The 22,242-nt window shown below is 37.5% G+C and overlaps 3 protein-coding genes across 4 annotated transcripts; 2 read left to right on the top strand and 1 right to left on the bottom strand.

Annotated features, from left to right (window-relative positions):
- The first annotated feature begins 23 nt into the window (after window positions 1–23).
- On the top strand, window positions 24–10,482 carry LOC136262997 (tyrosine aminotransferase-like). 2 transcript variants are annotated; one of them, XM_066057425.1, is made up of 8 exons: window positions 24–225; window positions 7,905–8,009; window positions 8,066–8,133; window positions 8,487–8,654; window positions 9,473–9,817; window positions 9,867–9,995; window positions 10,042–10,224; window positions 10,279–10,482. In XM_066057425.1, the coding sequence occupies exons 1-8, from the start codon at window positions 93–95 to the stop codon at window positions 10,387–10,389; spliced, it is 1,242 nt and encodes a 413-aa protein (XP_065913497.1). In that variant the 5' UTR covers window positions 24–92; the 3' UTR covers window positions 10,390–10,482. The 2 variants fall into 2 exon arrangements, with proteins under 2 accessions (XP_065913497.1, XP_065913498.1); XM_066057426.1 differs by having other exon boundaries at window positions 25–225; window positions 8,487–8,645.
- Window positions 240–3,299, top strand: LOC136262995 (tigger transposable element-derived protein 2-like). Its single transcript, XM_066057421.1, has 4 exons — window positions 240–942; window positions 991–1,594; window positions 1,642–2,505; window positions 3,034–3,299. The coding sequence occupies exons 1-4, from the start codon at window positions 904–906 to the stop codon at window positions 3,228–3,230; spliced, it is 1,704 nt and encodes a 567-aa protein (XP_065913493.1). The 5' UTR covers window positions 240–903; the 3' UTR covers window positions 3,231–3,299.
- A 3,286-nt stretch (window positions 10,483–13,768) lies between the features above and the next one.
- Window positions 13,769–20,620, bottom strand: LOC136264562 (uncharacterized). Its single transcript, XM_066059328.1, has 3 exons — window positions 19,425–20,620; window positions 19,268–19,366; window positions 13,769–14,851 (listed from the first exon to the last, which is right to left on the bottom strand). Exons 1-3 carry the CDS (start codon window positions 20,337–20,339, stop codon window positions 13,868–13,870), a joined length of 1,998 nt encoding a protein of 665 aa, XP_065915400.1. The 5' UTR covers window positions 20,340–20,620; the 3' UTR covers window positions 13,769–13,867.
- Window positions 20,621–22,242: the final 1,622 nt, after the last annotated feature.

Below are 22,242 nucleotides of genomic sequence, written 5' to 3' on the forward strand. Positions count from 1 at the left end.
CAGAGTGGTGTTCTGAATCCATAAACGCCTGCGCGTCTGTCCGCTAATAGTATTTTTTATTATTTTTTTTGTATATATATGGGTCTCCTACGATGATGGACTTCGGAGAACAGACCATAATAGCGTCCAACGAATCGAAGGGAATAGTGAATGCTGTGCGGGACGTGTTCGATGGAAAGAAAATGGAAACTAATCCCACTAAAGAACTCCTTAATCTGTCCATTGGTGAGTTGTGATTAGTCTGGCGCGGCCGCCCCTTCGCATAAAGAGGAAGGGTCTGGTCACTCTAGCATACAAAATTTGTAGCCTGTTACCGAAAACAGGTAACACCAATCAGATCGCGTTGTTGGTAAGGTAAGTGCGGGTATTTCCGGACACCGCCTAATTCCGGACACTTTGGTGCATCTGTTAAGCTAGCCGAGGAACGAAGAAACGGATTACCTTGAAACTTTTATGGTGAATAGCCATGCCTATAGGGATCATAAAAATCAAAAAGTATATACTAGTTGATACATGCTTGGGTACGAGAATCCAGATTATATCGGAACGTGTGGTGTGTCAAAAACGGTTTTTTCCCTCTAAACTTCTGTAAACAGCGAGAAAAATATTAAGATTTGGCACTTTACTAGGCAACATTAGTACCCAACTTGTGGTGGAAGAAGAGCTCAATCTGCCTTGGATTTGCTGCCGTACGCGACCATTAATTCTCATTAGCTCGTCGCGCAACAGTGCCGTTGATTTTCACTACTTCCCTTACAATCTATGTGGCACTATACCATCCACCATCATACGTTATGTCTAATAACTAAAACAAAATACACAACAATCAAACTTTTGCTGGTGATGGCAGCGGATAACTTGCTAAGTTTGAATCTGCGCATGCGTAATTAGTTTGAATGAACTATGGCTTCGAAAGCTACTTGGGGAATTGAGGAAATGAAGGTATTATTATGCTACAGTAGCTATTATAATGAATAATAATGTTAATAGACGGCTGTTGATCGAGTAAAGAAGAAGGAAATTACATTGAGAGAAGCAGGAAAGTTGTATGGAATACCAAAGAGTACATTATCCGATCATGTTACTGGGAAGAGCTCAAAAGCTTATGCTGGAGCCCCAAGAGGTTTGAGTGACGAAGATGAAGTAGAGATCGTAATTACTTGCCAAGTATTAGCAGAGATGGGCTTTCCTTTGAATGTATATTATGTTGGCACTGTAATAAAAGATTACTTAGAACAACAAGGCAAGCAAAATCCATTTGGTGATACAGGAATGCCAGGCCGTGATTGGTGGTCCAGATTTCTCAGCCGTCATTCCAGCCTAGCACAAAGGAGACCACAGCACCTTTCAAAGAAGCGTGCCCAAGCAAATGATCCAATTGTATTGGACGAGTGGTTTGAGCGGGTAAGAAAGCTGTTTGCATCATCAAAACTTGATAAGTTTGAAAGCGAGGCAATTGCAGAGAGGCTGTGGAATTGTGACGAAACAGGGTTCTGCACAGCAGTAGCATCTAAACAAGTCCTGGCAAAGAAAGGATCAAAAGCTGTGTATGAAGTAGGAGGAGGTTCTGGGCGTGAGTATATTACTGTTTTAGGTAAGCCCAATTTATATACTAAACCTATTAGTTTACATAATTTTCAGGTTGTGGATCAGCATCTGGCAGAAGGTTGCCACCATTCACTGTGTATAAAGCAAAACACATGTATGATACATGGAAGCAAGGAGGTCCTCCTGGTGCAGCATACAGTGTATCTTCCTCTGGATGGATGGAGGGTGCTAACTTCCTTAGCTGGTTTATCAAAATTTTTTTGAAGGAAGTTGAGCTACTTTTGCGAAATGGTCCAGTTATTCTCTTTGTCGATGGGCATCACTCCCACATAAATCTAGAACTGATTAATGTGGCAAGAGAACATAAGGTACATATCATGTGTCTTCCACCAAACTTGACGCACATTTTGCAACCGATGGATGTTGGGGTATTTCGTCCACTGAAGCAGTGTTATTACAACATTTTGAAGGAGTACAAGATGCAGACTATGGCTGAGAATGTGACAAAAAACATTTTCCCATCACTGATCAAACAATTGTGGGACAACTCTTTCAAGGAAAGCCACATTATTTCAGGATTTAGAGCTGCTGGACTACATCCATTAAATCGAAGTGCTATCAAAGATTTAAAACTTGCAACAGGTGTTCCATTTCAACAACCTGCAAAGGAGCCGAGAACAGCCACAACCATAGTGCAGACCTCATCTCCCATTGTCTTGCGAGGTAGTTGCAAGAGTTGTGGGGCTGAGTTAACACCCATGCGTGCCCATCTTACATGGCACTTCACAAAAATTTTACAGAAAAAACACCATGAAAAGTCATCTAAACGTAAAAAGAGAGTGAAGCAAACCTGCTATGGAGAGGCTCTGACAAGTGATGAGATCGTGGCTAGGTTGGAAGGAGAATGTGCAACAACACCACCTGATAAAGAGCCAGTGTGTGATGATCATGATGAAGGTGAGTATTCAATAGTTAATAGTCACACAGACTTATTTATGTGGATGTACATGTACTTAGCTAGCATAGTTCTGTATAGTCAGGCAGGCAACTTCAATTAAATCTTTTCTTCCTCGGGCCAATATCAGCCAAGTACAAGGTTGGTAAAATTTAAATAAAAATCATATTACTTTTTGGTGGCTGTGAAGAGTAATTTTGTGAGTCAAACGGTATCTAAGCTACATTATGATTACTGTGCCACTTGTCAGTAGGCTGCCATATGATGAAATATTTACTTTGTGATAAGCTTAAAAGGTAACTTTGTGGCGTTATCTGTACAATCACGTGTGAATGTAAATATTTTTGTACAGAAAAATACATGGTTAGTCGGGCCCGAGAAAAAAAGATTTAGTTGAAATAGCCTCAACTAAATACAATCATATGTATGCACAGCAATGAATACACAGCACATGGACAGCTTTACAGCTGTATATTGCCACTAGCTTTGTACGCAGATGACAAGCTAGCCAAGTATATACCCTTGTGTAGATGAAGATTCCAATTGTCAAGAGTGTGGAAAATCCTACGACGATGATGACGAAGAGGCGCAGAAAAAGTGGATAGGATGCGATAAATGCTGGAGGTGGTTCCACTACACGTGTGCAGGATTTCGTAGAAAACCGTCCAAGAAATCGACGTTTGAGTGTCGGATCTGCAAGCTACAGGGACAAAAGAAACAATTATAATCCATTTATAACATCAATATACAGTTTTTATACGTTACATTACTTTATAACGATGAATCGATGATTTCCAATGTGTTATATGCAGTGTCCGGAATTAAGCGCATGCTTGTTTATTGCACGCCTCTAAAGTTTGAGGCGCTGCTCCTCTTGTGATCGACCGATTAACTTGAAAATTTTGGTGGGGCACTACGAAGGGTTGGAGTGTAACATCATATGGTTAGTTGCTTAGAAAAAGCTACTGTGCTTATAGTAGACGGTGAAGTTTGAAAGAGTGTCCGGAATTACCCGCATTTACCTTAATTACTGAATTTTTGTGACGTTTGTTTAGAAGTTACCATAGATACTATGGAATTATGTGATGAACGACAGAGATTATCGCGAAGTTTCATGAAGATGAGATAATAATTGAGGCTGCTGCTAGTTGTCTATACAGTGTAACTGAGATCTACTTCCTTTGTATGGTCGTCAGATGTGTTATTCTTGTTGCCATTGTTGTGATGTCATTGTTTAATTACATTCCACTGCTACAAATTTGTAATGCTAGAGTGACCAGACCCTTCCTCTTTATGTGAAGGGGCGGCCGCGCCAGACTAAGTTGTGATAGCCGTGTATGGTTACAACTTTATCAGCATCGTTCTAGTGTAGGTATGACTGTACATGAATATAGTAATTGAATTAAATGTTTTTTAATTGACAGGTTTTAGCTAGGTCCCCTAGCTAGTGGGATCATGATATAGATAAGTATGTATATTATAAGTCGGGGAACTGAGCCAGTTATGAAACATTATACACTATAAAACTATAACTACAACAAAGTGGGTAATCATTATCAATGTAGTGTGTAGGCTGCAACTGTAAGGCAGTTATGCTAAAGCAAGTTTAATAGTTATTGCCTGAAATTTAAAACAATGCCAATTGTGCAACACACTTAGCACTACCATATTTGGTGGCTAGTTAGTTTTACTTGTAGCATATAGCTATGATGTGGTAATTGTGATCAGTACACCAGTCATATAGCTACACATGACAGTGGCAGCAACTTTCTTTATTGTGAAATACATGATAACAAATAGAAATTAAATTTTAAGGAAGTCTTATAAGGTTGAAGCTATCATAGAACTACAAAGAAGATGTTGATAGTTGATATTCACACAAGAGTGTGTCTAAATGTCAAATATTATGAAAGAGTGTTGGTGCATATACAAACTTCAGTATTTAAACATTCATTATCAGGTCTACATGCCAAATGTCATATAGCTGACAAACATTTTTATTGTAAACATTTTTATTGTGTATATTACTGGTAAAAGCCCCTCAAATGTTAGGTAAGTACATGGCTACATGCTCACAATACAAAGTTACCCATTTATTAATATATTTAAACTAGGGGTGGATACAGGGGGGGTCAAGGGGGGCTCTTGACCCCCTCCAAAAATTTTTAGTATACTAAGATCGAGATACTCTAATAAAGCAGTCACAGTATTAGAGCAATGTATAGCTTTGTTTGTTTGTTTGTTTGTTTTTTTATTGTTTTTTTTTGGTCTCACCTTACCAAACCAGACAATGTAGTGGCTTAGTTCATTTTGACCCCCTCTTTCCATAAGTCTGGATCCACCCCTGATTTAAACCTCACCACAAGTAAGTTGTTAATATATAAATATACCACTTTAGTGTGGGCATTCAAAGGCGCTGCTCAGGGTTTAACTTGCACATTCACCAGGAAATATGTAGATATTACCCGGGCAATATCATGGTAACATGGTTTGTGCTCATGGCTTTGATGCCTAACCAGTTCAAAGATACGGAATGCTTTGACTCGTTTATTGAGCAACTTGGAGATTTTACTGTGGATTTTAGTTTCAATGTAATTGCTAAGTTTAGATGATTTGACAGTAACTATAGTACATTCTAAGACGAATGATCTATAAAACGATTGCTTGGGTGATGCGTGGATGCATATTTCTACCCACTGCACGAGGGGCATGGCAGCCATTGAGCAGACCATGAAACAAGAAGAATATGACAACTAGGTGAGGAGCTTATAGTCCTAAGTACTTAACTTAATGTATTACTGCCACAATAGCGAAGGATTTATTATAGTATTAAAAAATTTACACCCCAAAAATCAATCCCATATACAATTGAAAGTTCCTGGCATGTGTTGAAACATAATGACGTAGGAATAACATTCTGAGAGCTATTTGCCCACGTAATTGATCATCAGATGTTAGTGTATAAAACAAATGGGGTGAGTTATCTGTAGTTCTTTCATCTATCAGGTAAGTGTACCCTGATTGATATAGATCACTTATACCAAACTGTGTTGGGATTTTGCTGATATACACACCCTTACCCCTTGGGCCTGCGGCCCTCGGGTTTCATTTGTATATATCAGAAAGCCATAGTATAACTATTACATAGATATCCTATAAATGTAAGGGATTACTGTTTTGATGTTACTAAGGCTATAGATAAACATGTAATTTGTGTACTGTATAGCAGATTTTTCTTGAGGGCAAATTTATGTGCAAAAATAGAATCATACAATGCTTAATCTCATGAGATGACAACTTTGTGGCATTTATAATTACACAAATTTATTACTCATTCTAAAAAGTGCTCATGTACAAGTATGAAGTCTCAAATAGTTTGTATCCACAATGAATTTATGCAGGTGTCAGAAAAATAAGGCAGCTATTTTGTGCTGTTCACTGATGTGTTTAGTGAAGAAATATGTGTCAACTGTGGCTGTATAATGGGACAAGCAATTGATTGAATTGAAGTAGATATTGAACAAGTTGTTACAGTGCATGGCATAAGGAGGGGGGTTTCCAAGGATTTCAGGGCCCCCTGTAAAATTTAAACTTCTGAGTTTGCAGCAGAAACCTAAGACCATTTGGTTTAGTAGCACAAAATGAGTGAATAATGGTATATACCACAGGACAACAGTTTATAGTAACATTAATCTCTCAGGGAAGGATTTACAGAGGGAACATAAGCCTTTTGTTTAAAAGATTGGTATACTCTAATAGAGCAGTCAGGTATACTCTAATAGAACATTCATTTAAATATCATAATATGAAGCAACTTCATTGTTAGTTTTTCATGCATCTTCATTGGCTAAAGCCACATATTGTAACATTGTAATTGAAACTGGTCATGACCTTATACTGCTATATCTTTAGTCTGTGGTTTTTACAGATATAGCTAGACCTCCTGTATTTTATCACTTGGGCCTACACAATGAATCCATGCTATGCATATTTGTAGTTAGAAAGTTTTGATTTCTAACTGATTCCATTTGTATCAGTGGATTCATGGTCCCTATACTAGTGGGATAGCACTTACAGATGTCTGTGTGTCTGTATGTCTTATGATGTCTGTCTCCACTAGTCTAATTTTATAGTGATCTATTGAGTTTTGAGCCATTAAATATTTACAGTCTCTGGGTGCCTGGGGGTTGTGCCCCCAAACCCCGGTAACTCAATACTGCTGTTGGAAACCCCATTCAAAAAATCCTTGCCATGCCCCTGCGCAACCATCTAGTTTGTTGGCAAACAGTTATCCAAGTTCCCACATGGCAGTCTTACAGGTACGACAAAACAAAACCTACATGATGAAATATGTTGTGAATTTTAATATTGCGAAGTGCTCTAAACGCAAGAGTAAAATCCATTGTGATAAAAGCCACTATACAATATTTGTTATGATTGTAGTTTTAGTGTATGTATGACTTCAATTAGTTTATTTGTATTTCTTTAACTGAATGTGTAAATATATTATAAAGACTTCAGATTTTAACTTGATCGATCGGTGAATTAGAGTTGTGAATATCAGATTAGTCACGGGGCATAGCTACGTGTATTTGAAAATAAAACAATGCTTGAATGTTAAGTTAAACCATTTCTACATGCCCTAATTTCATACCAAGTGGAGTCCATTCCTAGTAGCTAATGTGTAATGTTACAATTTCCAATATAGTCTTTACCCAAACTATCGGTTTATTTTTCTAATCACACATGTGAGAGCAACTGGGGCCACTACCTAATTTTTGATGCTCTGCATAATATACTGTAGTTACTACAATAGTATCAATAGTGGATTTGGTACTGTAACTAAATTCTTGGTATTGCTACTATTGAGATACCACAGTCAAACACTCTAATAGAAAGGTCATCACATGTATAATGCTGAAGTGCAAATGTCGGACACAGCTCTGAATGTGATTGAGCAGAACATTTTTATATAGGTACAGGGTTTTAATATGAGGCATATACGTAACTACTACCCACGGAGATTTCCAGGAATCCCTCTGAATTTTACAGACTTGAGGCACTCTACTGCTTATTGCCTCCCAAATTAGGAATGTACCATAGAGTAGGACACAAGTCATAATTTCTCACTTTGATAGAGGAACTAGCTGATGCATCAATGATATAGCTAATTCTGAATAACACTTATTAACAGTGATAGATATACTCTAATAAAGCAGTCAAGCCACTCTAACTGAACATCACAAAATACAAGGAGATTTGTCTAATATCTATTACTGACTAATAGGGGTCCTCCGGGGGTCTAGCATGTACCATTAACAATGAATGCAAGGAAGTGTAGTTAGCGATGAACAACATGGCTTTAACAAAACAATAACAGTCTATTCATATTGTCCTACAGGAGACCCAACATTCTTTGGTAACCTCCCAGTTCATCAAGTGATGAAGGAAGCAGTCAAAGAAGCAGTGGACTCTGACAACTTCAATGGTTATGGACCTGCTCATGGTACTACTGTGTACATAGTATACTAGCGAAGTGTTACTATTACTGACATACTATAGGTCTATTGTGTGCTAGACAAACAGTAGCCAAACACTACACTACTCCAGAGGCTCCCCTCACTGACGATGTGAGTATATCCAGTCTTTTGGACAAGGGACTATCATGTATATGGAAAGTTTTAGTGGAGCTGTTGTATCAGTAATCCTATACTTTGAGGATATCCTAGATAATTATTTAATGTCCCAAAGTATCCCATAGTACACAAACTGACTTGGAAGAAAATCAGGACACCTTGATAATTAGAACACTATTATTGGTTTGTTCCTAGGTGTCCATAGTTCCATTGTATCCACTGCAATTGTCTATTATATATGTGTTAAATCCCTCTTTAATTTCCACAAAGTTTTGTCCCTTAAAATTTCTAACTGTGTAACTAAGTTATATCAGTATCATTAATCATTGAAGTGTCAATCTTGATAGGACATCATCATCACTTGTGGATGTTCAGGAGCACTGGATTCATGTTTTACTGTTCTGGGAGAACCCGGTCAAAATATTCTAGTGCCAGTACCAGTCTATCCTCTCGATTCTTGTGTTGCGGCATCAAGAGGATTGACTATCAAGTGTTACCAACTATCGGTAAGGCAGGTGATTTCCAAGGTGTTGCATTTAGATAGGAGAATGGCCGTGCATTATGATACATGTCAAAGAAAACCGATACCTCAGCGTTGAATAATACTCTAATGTGTGAATTGTATGTATTACACCACTCAGCACCCTTGCGACCTTATTCAGTCACCCTAAGCTTTAAACAAACACGTATATTATCCATATTTCTCATGAATACAACACAAAGATTTCTAAATGCTGTAGTACTTTAGGGGGTTATGACTAACCTCCTTAAACTGCTGAGCTAATTGGCTTGAGTAGTGCATGAGGTGAGGCCATGAAGTACACCTTAGCTATGTTTGGGACCTATTTTACATGCATGGTCACTATAATGAGGTGGCATTATTAATGAGGTCATGAAATGCACCTTAGCTATGTTTGGGATCTACCCTACAATGAGATGGTGAGGTCAGAAGTATACCTTAGTTATATGCTTGAGCTTTACTTGACATGGCCACTGTAGTTAAATCCTTTTGTTCATACTGGTCTATTGAGAAACACTAGTGAATTTTCTCTGTATATTGAACACTGGGAACTATATAGATACCTCAGGCCTCTCAGCTTTGGTGTATGCTGCCATGAAATATTTAGGATGTATAGTATAAAAACTTGACCTTAGGTTGCTAACACAGTGAATCATATTCTTGCATGATAGTACAAGTGAAAAGTATACAGATGTTCTGATAAAGTAGTCAGCCCACTATGAAAATGAAGTATTTAAATGGAACAGTTACTCAGTTTGTAAGGAGATAGTAACTTAGTTAAAGCACTCCATTTAATAGTTCTTTATCCTTCAGCCTGACAGACAATGGGAGGCTGATGTTGATAAAATGGATCAGTTGATAGACAAAGACACTGTGGCTATTGTTGTAGTAAACCCTTCCAACCCTTGTGGTTCAGTTTATTCTAAACAACATCTTCTTGACATCCTGGCTGTGGCAGAGAAACACTCCCTACCCATAATCGCAGATGAGATATACAATGACCTGGTGTATAAAGGACAACACTCATACCCAATAGCAACATTGTCTAAGAATGTACCAATATTGTCTTGTGGAGGAATAGGAAAGAAGTACTTAGTTCCTGGCTGGAGGGTTGGCTGGATACTGATCCATGATAGACATGACAGGTTTAAGAAGGAGGTAAAGTACCATTTGTGATGGTATAGATTGAACAGTTAGCATTATACAGGTAGTTCCATCACTGATAAAGGTGTCTCGTAAGTCACTTGGCATCACAACATTAGTACAGGCTGCACTACCTAAGATCTTGGACACTGTACCAAAGTCATATTATGAGAACACTATGAGTTTAGTGGAGGTGAGTGTGAAAATGTAGAGCAGTTGTTGAGTAGTATTGTGTGTAGGCTAATGCTAATATAGCTTATGGAGAATTATCAGTGGTAGGTGGGCTAACACCAGTGATGCCATCTGGTGCTCTCTACATGATGGTTGGTGTAGAATTGAGTAAATTTCCTCACATCAACACTACTGTAGAGTTTATGGAGAAACTGATGGCTGAAGAGAGTGTCTTCATTTTGTGTGGTGAAGTGAGTATCCTTTCTTTGAGAGAATATCATTATGTGTAGCCATCAATTTTCTAGTGTTTCCTTTCCCCAGGATTTATACGACTGGTATTGTTAATGCCAAGTGAAAAGATGAAAGAATCTTGTCATCGTATAAGAGAATTCTCTTACAGACACTATGAAGTATAGTAAAATACGTTCTAAGGAATATCAAACTCTCCAAACATTCATGTATCACTGGTATCCATATATTTATCAATATTTTGCCCGTCTTTATACTGTGTACTCATGAGATCCTTGGTTGGTAAAATTGTCAACTTGGTACCCCTTTGGTATGAGCAGGATGTATCAGTCTTCTTAGAGTGGCAAGTTGTTGTCTGAAAGAGGATTGCTGCAGAAAGCTGACATATAGCCATTGTAAAACAATTTAACATCCCAGCAAAGGTTTCAGATTTATGGTTAGTGGAAATTTACATGTGGTATGTACGTGTAATAGCTATAACTGCCAATGGCAGAGGAAATTGTGGATGTAAGGGCAGTCTCACCTAAGTACATAGTGCTCCTTACTACAAATGTCTGCCAATTCTATATCTCAGTGATACAAAATGCTATTTACTATAAAACTTTATTTATTAGTCCATACACAGAATCTGTATGGGGTAGAAATAAATGTTGTAATGTTTTGGAAATTCATGGTGAGGAGAACTATATATACAGAATTGCTTGCAGCAGAGGCTCCCCAGAAGCTGTATATAACCATTTTAATCATACAGTACAATAGTACTCTATAGTAGGGACCACAAAGGAGTAGGCATGGCCCATGAAATAATATCACCCAAAAACCAGCCTCAATTTTCCCAGATGACGATGAGACAGTATTGGTTAGGTAAAACTAAGCCCAAACAAGCTTTCAGATCAACCCAAAACACTCTCAATAAGTTGCTACGGAATTTAAAAAAAAAAAATTAATGGAATTTTCTGCTGACTGAGTAACTGACTGACTGACTGACTGATGCCTTCAGACAAGTGTAACTCGATAACGGCTAAGGCTACGGGCTTGATTTTTTCACTGTTCAACGTCGTTTCGGGCCGAGAGGTGCCTATTGACATACCACAGTACGTACAATGCATTCTTCATGGACTTACCAGTGTCCCCTGTGTCCCATTCATCTTTGCTGAAAGCGAAAAGCGTTGATTTGGCAGTAGCACGTGATGACTTCCCTTCGAAATGGAAATCATCAGTATTTTTCATAGTGGCTACTCTGATTGCAGAGGTGCTTTTTGAACAGTTCTTGATCCGAAATACTGTGTAACGGGTTGGAAATAGCTGACAACGAAGTGTAATGGATACTTCACTTTTCAGACGATAATTGGGGCATGCAGCGCCATTATGCGTGGGTTCACCAAGTCAGAATAATTATTTACAAAAAAGTTAACAAACAAGTACACAGAAAAATTTGGAATTTTCAACTAGAGTAGGGAGTCTAGGGACCATAGCACATCGATAAAAACAAGCTGGAGTAGTGCACGATATTAAATATTAAATTACAGTAAAACAATAAGTTATACTTATATCCCTACTGTGCATTTCCATTATGGTATCTTGAGCGCAGTAGGGATATAACACTTCTTATTGTTTTACTGTGATTTAATATCGTGCGCTACTCCAGCTTGTTTCAGTACTTTTTATCAATGAATCTTGTGCACAGTAGGGATATAACTATAACTTATTGTTTTACTGTGATTTAATATCATGCACTACTCCAGCTTGTTTCAGTACTTTTTATCGATGTGCTATGGTCCCTACTCTAGTTGAAAATTCCAAATTTTTCTGTGTACTTGTATGCTGTATGGTTCATCAGAATTGTATATAAGTTAAAGCCAAAGATTATTTTCAAAAGTAGTTTGTTTGGCTATTTTTTCCTGTTTTTGGGGCTACTTTCAGGAACACGGTGATAGTGCTGTTTGAGTGCTCTTTAACATGTATTGATACATCATGTTCATGATTTCAACCCCACTTTGTTCTTTTCCTAACTGCTACATATACATTATGGACTACCAGCACTGGTATCATACATAATAATTATACACATTACACGTTACCACCCTTTATTCACTAAGAACTGCATGCATGGTCAGACTTATTCAAAAATTTGCTTAGTACATATAGGTCATGACCCATGGATCTGGTTTATTCCCTTTAACACTCTGTTGCATGAGGACAAACAGTATATAGCAGTTAGAAATTCTTTTAACACACCATGTCACAGGGGCGGATTTAGGGTGGGAGCCAGTGTCCCCCTCCCCCTTGAGAAATATTTGATAGTGTAGCTCATTTTACATAGCTATAGGCACTTATGACATAATTCAAACATTATTTTTTTATAGTGCAGTTTTATATCTTAAATCTGTCCATGGAATTATGTTACCCATATAAGCATAGCACAAGGGGAATATGGGAAACTGGGTGGGATTAGAGCCCCTATACATTTAGAGATCAAGATACTCTATAGGCTAAATAGAGTATTCATAAACTTTAAATACTTTAATAAAACAGTCAAGAGCAGTGTAGTTTATCAACTACCTATTCTGTGAATAATAATAATATAGAGTTGCTGACTGCGTAGTCAATGTAACAAGAAATTCTCTGGAGGTTACGGTCATACTTTTGCACACCACACACCATCGATGCATGTCTATAGCTTCATACAGCTAACGAATACTTTAGTATAGCCTACATAGTATACTAGTAGTGCTGTTTGTATAGTATTTGAACTTCAATAATCTTAGGTTTATGAGTACATAATATTTATATGGGGGAGAGTATCTAACTTGAATGCATTCACCAAACACCCTGGGTAAAGTAACAGCTCAGCCTTTTGTGAGAACAGAGGCTTTTCCCTCATCAACACCAATCAACAGTTGTCTATTTCCAGTGAAGGTGATGATTTGATGAAAGGTGAACTTTGGTGGTGAACTTTACCCAGGGTGTTTTTACAGGCCATATACTCTCCCCATATAAATATTATGTGCTCTTGGTAATACTTCAAAGTGTTTCCATTATATCAAAGAAAAACAACACTTCTAGATCTGTGTCTATAGCAAATGTTCTAGTGTGCAAATTATAGACATCTCTCAAAGTAATTACAAACCTTCAATCCAACACATTGTGTGGTTTTCCCATCTTGTATAACCACTATATACATCAAGATAGTCTTTCTATTAAGAGATATTTGGTTTATTGTTTTATTAGGTTGACTACTTAATAAGGATGTCAATCTTTTTACAATAGTGTGTGAGCATCCAGTTGATCAATTGTAAATATACATCATAGGTTTAATATAGCTAAATTACACTGTTCCTTGCAAAGAAAAACGCTTCAGTTGCTGGAAGAAAACTGGTCCTATAGAAATATCCATGGCCCAAATTGAATAATGCTGCAATGAAATTCACATGTGATGTGCATGTGTAGTGGAGTATTTTAGCTACAATAATATCAACAGATCCTTACGTATATGCCTGATTGTTATACTTATGTCCTTTCCTCCTCATATACATGCAGCAACTATTGAACATTTTATTCAACTACTGTATAAACAATAAAATCTTAAAAGTGAAAATTATAAATCTGCAGTGAACTATAATAATGCTTAACTAATTATAACAGCTACAGTGGATAAACTTGTCCCAGTTCTACTGTAGTAAGACTGGATGGTAAAGCATTCTTTCCTCCTTTAGTGTACCCTCCAAAAACTATAATGGTATTATCACTGACTACTGCTATAGCTAAATGAGATCTAGCAGATGATAATGAAGCAATGTTCCTCCATGACTTGCTTGACTCATCAAACAACTTAATATCTGATGTTGTTGTTGCTATTTCATATGGATCGCGTCCACCAACTACGATTGGTGGAGACGAGTTGGGGATGAGAGTTGTATAATAATGATCAGCAGGAGTCATGGTAATCCATTTGGTGGATGTGTAACTAGTTTGCTGCTCTCCTGATCTTGTGATGTCAACTACTGGAATCTTGTAGGCATCACTGTAAACTTTGTTTTTAACACCATCATAACCCACTATAAAAAGGTGACCATCAGCAATAATGGGTCTGGAGCTGTACAATGGCACTGGAAGATAAATGGACACTTTTCTCCAATGACAGTTCTCTTTCCAATTCAAGACTTCAATATCATCTTGTAGGACTAATGTGTCATCTCCTTTCACTCCCCCAGCAACAATAACATGCTCCATGTGAGTAACTACCCCTGGTCTGCTCCTAATTGATAGAAGGTCAGGATAATAAGACACCCAAGTTTGACTACTTTGATCAAAAGTGGAAACTTTATTGGTTCTTTGTTTACTAGCAGATAGACATCCACCGATAATAGCCAACTTGCCACCAATGACCTGAGGAACACCACAATAATGACCTGGAGGAGGTAACTGACCCCACTGGTCAGTGTTGATATCATAGACATATACTTGATGGAAAGCATCATCAACTGGACTATCCCCACCAGCAACATAGACCTTCTCGTCTTGTACAGCAGTGTATGCACTAAACATTGGAGCAGGAAGATCAGCCAGCTGAGTCCATTTTATGTGGTACCTGCCACTGGTAAGTGTTGGCATTAATGGAGGTGCCTCCTATAAGTGAGTGGACCACAAGTTAATAAACCATTTTATTCACAAATAATTACACCAATTAGGCAAATTAACTTTCCACCAATCACACACTTTGAAATTGACATCCCTTACCAACAGTGGAACTTCTCTTAACAAACTCCCCAAATTAAGGAGACAACAGATGAAACCTCCATAATAAGGATCGACAAAAACTTTTGGGTCTAATTAATACATTATTTACCTCTGAAAGAGGAAAACCTCTACAATACAGTAAATATAGGCCTAAATCCTGGGTCCGTAAGTGTCCATTATAGAAAGCTAGGTTCCACTTTAACAAAAAATGTGGCTGTTATGATTTGAAAAAGTGATTTTACAAACGTAGTTAGCTAGCTAGCTAGCTAGTAAATGTCTGGCTGAATTAGTTGGTCTCTACACCATTGAGGGAGCTGTCTTAGTCTGAACTTAAATCTAGTAGAGCAGCCATGCTTAACCTACTAATTTGTTTAGAAATGCCTTTGTAGTTCACAAGCTGGGGACCCTTGCTTAAAATAGCTACACACAATACCAGAAAATTGTCTTAACAAAATGACTTGGAGCTTCAATGCAACCTAATTGATTGCTAACCTGATTAACAGTAGAATTCATCACCTCAGCTATAAAATTTGCACACCTACAATAAAATCTGCACAAAAACAGATAATGTGAAAAAATGGCACAGCCTTAAAATTAAAAGCATGGGTGAAAAAAGTTGTGAAATCAAAGGTGGCAGCCAAGAAATGGGTGCAATGATGTTAAAATAATTGCTAAAAATTTTTATGGTGTGCATGTTAAGGCCACACCATTTTTTCATAGCTTGCATGGCTGTTTTTTTTTGTGGATTTCACTTCTTTTTGTACTTTGGTCCGAACAACAGTCTATGGATGACTTTGGGGCTTATTTAAAGTCACATTTCAGACACAATTATGATCACTGAAGACAGACTGATTAGCTAATGCATTATTTTATTGCATGCTTTACTTCAATATTTGGTAATATCAGAGTACAATATAACGGTCGGCCCTCGGCCATTTTCCGACCAAGTAATGCTGTTGACCGATCAATGTAGCCGTTGGTCGGCCATTTGTGCCGATCAAATTTTTTACAACTGTAATTCTTTATTATTAGTCTTTATAACATGTAATATTATAGTTATTATTATTGTCGTATCGCTAACTTTCCTTACCAAAGCTATTTAATCACTACGTGAAGTCTCGATCCCGTCAAAACATCGACTCGATGCGCATGCGTAAGCTAGAGCACTGCACCTAGTATTTACCCAAATTATCAATTGTGGGTTACTGTCGATGTTGTGAAGAAGCGATCACTACACTGATTATGATTATGATTATGGTTAAATACGGGTAAAGGCAAAGCCTGTATACCCGATCAATGCGTTATACAAAAGTAAATCTAAAATCTAAAAAATAATTATCTAAGCGATTTAAAAGTGTTAATTGTAAAACTTTCTACAACAGAGGTAGGTAAACTGTTCCACTCATTAATCACTCTGTTAATAAAATAATTAGATCTGTATAACAATCTTGAATGTTGCTTGAACAATTTAAACTGGTGTCCCCTGGTAGTAGTAGTGGAGTAGGTGTATAGATTAGTAAAGTCAGAACGCAAGTAGTTGTTAAGAATTTTGTATAGAAAAATTAAATCACACCTCTGGCGTCTATACAACAGTGATGGTAAGGATAGTATTGACAGCCTCTCAGTATAGGATTTGTCATGTAATGATTGGAGGAGACGGGTAACTCGACGTTGTACCTTTTCAACCTTTCTCTGATCAAGGGTAAATAGTGGTCCCCAAATGGCATTACCGTATTCCAAGATGGGTCGAACTAGTGTGGTAAACAACTTAGACAACATACTCGAGTCAAGATATTCAAAAGAATTCTTGATCATGCCAAGTATTCTATTAGCTTTGGTTGTAACTTTAGCAGTATGATCATGAAACTTAAGCTTGTCATCAAAGAGAATTCCGAGATCATTGTGGGATGTAACTGTGTCAATTGGAGTTCCATTAAGATAATAGAAGCCATGATGGTGAGCTGGGCCAAAATGGAGATGTTTACATTTGGAGATGTTAAACTTCAATTGCCAAAGTTGTGACCAGCTGTAAAGGCAATTTAAGTCATTCTGTAATGTAACGTAGTCTTCTTCGTTTCTTATCACACGGAAAATCTTTGTATCACCTGCAAACATGAACACAGGGCTAGACACAATTGATGGAATATCATTAACAAACATAGTGAAAAGTAAAGGGCCTAACACAGATCCTTGAGGGACACCACTGGAGACTGGAGAGGAACGAGACTTATATCCATTCAATACAACTTGCTGTTTTCTGCTAGATAAGAAATTCTTAATCCATTCTAAGAGATTGCCATGAACACACTGACTAAAAGAGTGGCGCCTTCCAAGAGAAGAAAGAAAGTAATGTTTGCGAAGTGGGGGTACGATATTAAGTATAAGATGGCCATTTCGTGGTTATAATCTGTAGAGATGCAGTGGCTGGAGAAAGTGGAATGAAAGTCACGTGATAAAAGTGTTATGCACACAGAAAGTTCGAGAGTAAGTTTTGATCTATTGCTATTCACAAGAGAAACTTTAGCAATAGCTAGTTGATAATTCAATCTGTGCTGACTCAACACCACCTGTAACAAAGCATTCAGAGGAGCACGCTCCCACAGTGGCTGCCCGGTCAGCCATAGGGCTGCTCTGATAGAAGGTCAGGTGTCTTTCCTTTAATCCAATAAATTGTTTAGTCTTTCTTTTGGCTAGCACTTCAACATCTAGTGCTAGGGGTGGTGGCAAGGGGTGCTGGATACCCTGGGAAAAAAACAACAAAGCATTTAGCCTAGCTAAGTCTATAAACTGGCTGTACAATACATTGATTCATAGTTTTTTTGTAAAATATGTATGCAGCAACACAAATTGTGTACATGTATTACTAATAAACAATTAATTCTCTGTAAAATGCATGTGCAAAAAGTTCAGTGATAAGTAGCTGAAAGTGGTCTCAGATTCAATCTCAGTGTGATCCTTTTTCAAAACTTTCCTGGGGGGGCATGCCCACAGACCCCCCTAGAAGGCTTGTGCTTTGCACTGCGGGGTGTGCTTTGTACACCAGGATAGTACACCTCTATCTTATGGCCATGCAATTTCAGAAATGGCTAATCAAATTTACTTTTGATTGGCCATTCTGTCTGAGCAATAATTTTCCCTTATATTGTACACTGTAATATTATTGTAATACTCTATAACGCGCACATGAATTTTCTAGAAAAATATAGATCTTCCATTGGTAGATCTATTGCATTGTATATTTGTGACCCTATTTTGGAAAACCATACATTTGGGTACATACAAAATTTGTGGGAATGCTCAATTGAAAATTTTTTTCATATTCTGATAAAGCAACTATTAAGCCTTCTTGCTGTGAAATTTCACACCCATAGCTTCTTTATTCTAGGAGATATACTCAATTATATCAGGCCATGTAGTAGTTTCACAATGCGTGGGACAGCAATTAACTTACAAATTGGGTGATTTGTTCATTTCCAAAACCAAACATTTTCTTTTCTTTAGACAATAATACAAGTGATTTAATTGAGGAAAAGCACAAAGAACACATGATTAAACTCTCAAGGATCTCTTTTCATCCATTTTAGATTGTGAGAAAGGAGATCTTTGTCAACAAAGTGATTTGTCATCAATTTGTCACACCTGATCACTATACACTTCTATAAACTGATAATGAAAAGTTAGTTTGTTATGTATTAGATAGTAAATTAGCCATATCTTTGGAATGCTTCAATGTATCATCACAAAATTTTCACACAAGGTAGATAACCACTCAGTGCTTCATTGTAGCTCTAAAAAAGAAATTTGGCCTATGTGCCCAAATGTATGGTTTTCCAAAATAGGGTCACATTTGGTAATATTATTCTACTATTAATAGAATCACATTTTGAGGACTTTTATTGGGAACAGTCTAGACAATCTAGGTATAGATCTATGAAATTATAAACTTTGTTTATAAGCAGATTTACTCTAGAATTTTCATTTCTAAAGCAGAAGTTAAGCAAGGTGATCAGCTGAGTAGTAGTGATTCAGTGGTTAAGGATACAGGTATTAGGTATGCAGGTCCCTGGTTTAATCTCCAGCAAGTCTTTTTTTCAACATTTTGTGCACCTTTCTGTCAATATACTCACAGTGTGGCACACTGGCTTTCTTGGCCACATGACACACGGTAGTGTGTCTTGATTTGCTACATGAACAAAGATTATATAGCCTCAATGATGAGTATTTGAGACCTGCTATTGAGGTGGTCATATCAGAGATCACCAATCTGTAAGGTTTCTCACCATAATGTTACATTGTGTGACTCACAACATTAAACTTTGATGTTCTTGTGAATCCTTTTCCTTCTAAAGTTGCTCTGTCGACTTGACTAGCTGTTTGCTCCGCTGGTACACTCCTTGTGGAGGACTAAGGTGACAATACCACATAATACGTTATTGTTAGCAACAAAGTAGAGAGCACTTACCAGTTCTTGTTTCAACTGGTCAACTTCAGATCTCAATTGATTAATTTCTCTGTTATTCTCATCTATTATTTTATCCTTTTGCTCCAGTTGTTTATGTAAAGTGATAACATTTTGTGGAGACTCCTTTATGTAAACATCCTTGCTCACTTGGATCCTCTCACATACAGTTGTTATGGTTGGCCTCACAACAGGATCATTATCCAGACACTCCTCCACCAGTGGCTTCAATACTTCAGCCTCTCCTCTCAGCTTATCCAGGTACTGCTGACGACGGTCAACTTCAGACAAAGCCACCACCTTTCTGGTCTTGGAATCAAACTCAACTTGATCAGATGGACTAGGCCACTGTTGGTTAAATGTGTGGAGGATTATTCCAGCAAATGAGAACACATCCATGGGAGGACCGTAAACTGGACTTCTTGAAAGACTCTCAGGTGGCATGAAATCAACAGTTCCTGGAGCTTTAGTCATTGTCTTCCTACTATCAGCCATTATCACCTTGGCCACTCCAAGATCACTGATCTTTGCCACATGATGTTCCGTCAATAAGATGTTGTTCGGAGAGAGATCTCGATGAACAATGGGAGGATCCTGATTGTGAAGGTAGCACAGGCCAAGGAAGACGTCATGGATGATTGAAAATTTTATGTGGACAGGAATCTTTTCGTGCTTATCCACCAGTGAGGTCAAGCTGTCCGCCATCACCTCCATAACCATTACTGGTAGCCGCATTCTTCCCTGTACACCGCCCGCCCCCGAAGAGGGATAATAAACACCTAGGGACTGTATGATGTTTGGATGACGTAATGTACTACATTGATGACACTCTCTCATAAATGACTCCACTGTTCGTCGCATTTCCTCCTCTCCCACCTCTTCAACCAGAATGGAGTGGATCTCTTTGGCGGCACACATCGTTCCATGATAGTTGACGGTGTAAACTCTCCCGTAAGCCCCTCGTCCCAGTTCCTTACGATCTACTTTAGTAACTCCTTTTAAACTAAACCTTGAAAATCAGCATCACCGGAGCCATTTATGGTAAAGGGAAAGATTTGGGTGTGGCGGTCCGAACATGTGATAACCGTAGTCCTGGTAGCCTCATCATATCGAACCCCATTAGCCATATGGCCCCGAGGGGTAGGTAATAACCTGAAATTTGTGCAGTTTGAAAGATGAAATTTGACGATCGAAATAATGTAACGAAAATTTACGGATTTACTCATTTAAAAATGACTGAATTTACGGAGATATTTGAACTGAAATTTGTCTTGATAGATGAAATATGGGCAGTCATCTTTGAAATTTCGTAGACGATTTTGGCTCGTTACCTAGCTACCCCTCGTATGGCCCGTATATTAACTTACCTATGCTTACTTTATTTATTTATTTATTTTATTTTTATTAGTTTAACCAAAAGGTAAGGTGAATACATAAGGCAAATATGCCTATATGAGTACCACCTACAAAAACAATACAATACAAAACCAAACAACTAAGGATACATTACAAAGACAATTACATCCTCGGCTTGCATATAGCTAACCTGGTTAGTCTTATTATATATAAAAGCATGATGCTAGCAAATTAAGCAGAAATGATGGTAATTGTGAGAAAACACATGTCTTGAAAAGATCACTAATATAGAACAGTCATATTTTAACAGCAATAGAACACATGATATAATGTATAACTCATGACACATGATATGATAAAGGCTGATAGTAGGAAGACAATGACTAAAACTCCAGGAACTGTTGATTTTATGCCGCCTGCATAACAAATGAATACTATTTAAATAGTGCATGAGCACCTGTTTAAAAGTAAATACAATGAAACCTCTCTTCAAGGACCGAACGCTGCATGTATGTTTAATAACCTCTCTTTAAAGGATATCTCTTTAAAGGATCAGTATAATGGTAAACTACAAAGCAATGTTAACAACACAGCTATGTGGAACCACTCTTCAGTCTTATTATTTAATGAAGCTAAATTTGTACATGTTCGTTTTTGGGATAAACCACCCTTTGATCTGGACACCACAACTTGCACAGTTAATGGAAACCCTATAAAGCAACTCTTACAACACAAGGATCTTGGTATCATTTTCTCCTACAATCTCAACTGGACAGACCACTATAAAACTATCACTACTAAAGCATATCAGATTCTAGGCTTGATCAGATGTAAATTTAGGGTCAATTGTATAGAAGCTAAAAAGCAACTCTACATTTCCTTGGTTAGATAACAAATAATACTGCTCACAAATATGGAGACCTCAGCTAATAAGAGATATAACTACCCTGGAACGTGTGCAGCATAGAGCTACTAAATTCAAACTGAATGGCTACATCTCATCTTATAAATCAAGGCTACAACAATTAAATTTGTTACCGTTAATGTACACCTATATGAACTGAATGGTTTAATGTTTCTAATCAAATCCTTGAACACACCAACAGACAACTTTGACATCAGAAATTATATCTCTTTCAACACCAACAGCTGGAAGCCACTTGAAACTATGCCACCCTAGGACAGTATCCGCCGCTCATCATCATTTCTATTTCAATTGAATTGTAAGACTTTGGAATCATCTACCTGTTATAAACTTATCTTTACCACCTTATGTCATCAAACAAAAGCTCACAAAACACCTATGGGACCATTTTATGGTTAACTTCAACTCTGATCAATCCTATTCATTTCATTTCTTATGTACATGCCACCAATGCTTAAGACAACCAATTTTCTCCCTCTTTAATGATACTGAACTGCAAATTAGTAATAAGTACATAGTTACTCTACATAGTTAAGTAAT

The sequence above is a fragment of the Dysidea avara genome, chromosome 8 (genome assembly GCF_963678975.1).
Source record: "Dysidea avara chromosome 8, odDysAvar1.4, whole genome shotgun sequence".
NCBI classification, from domain to species: Eukaryota; Metazoa; Porifera; class Demospongiae; order Dictyoceratida; family Dysideidae; genus Dysidea; species Dysidea avara.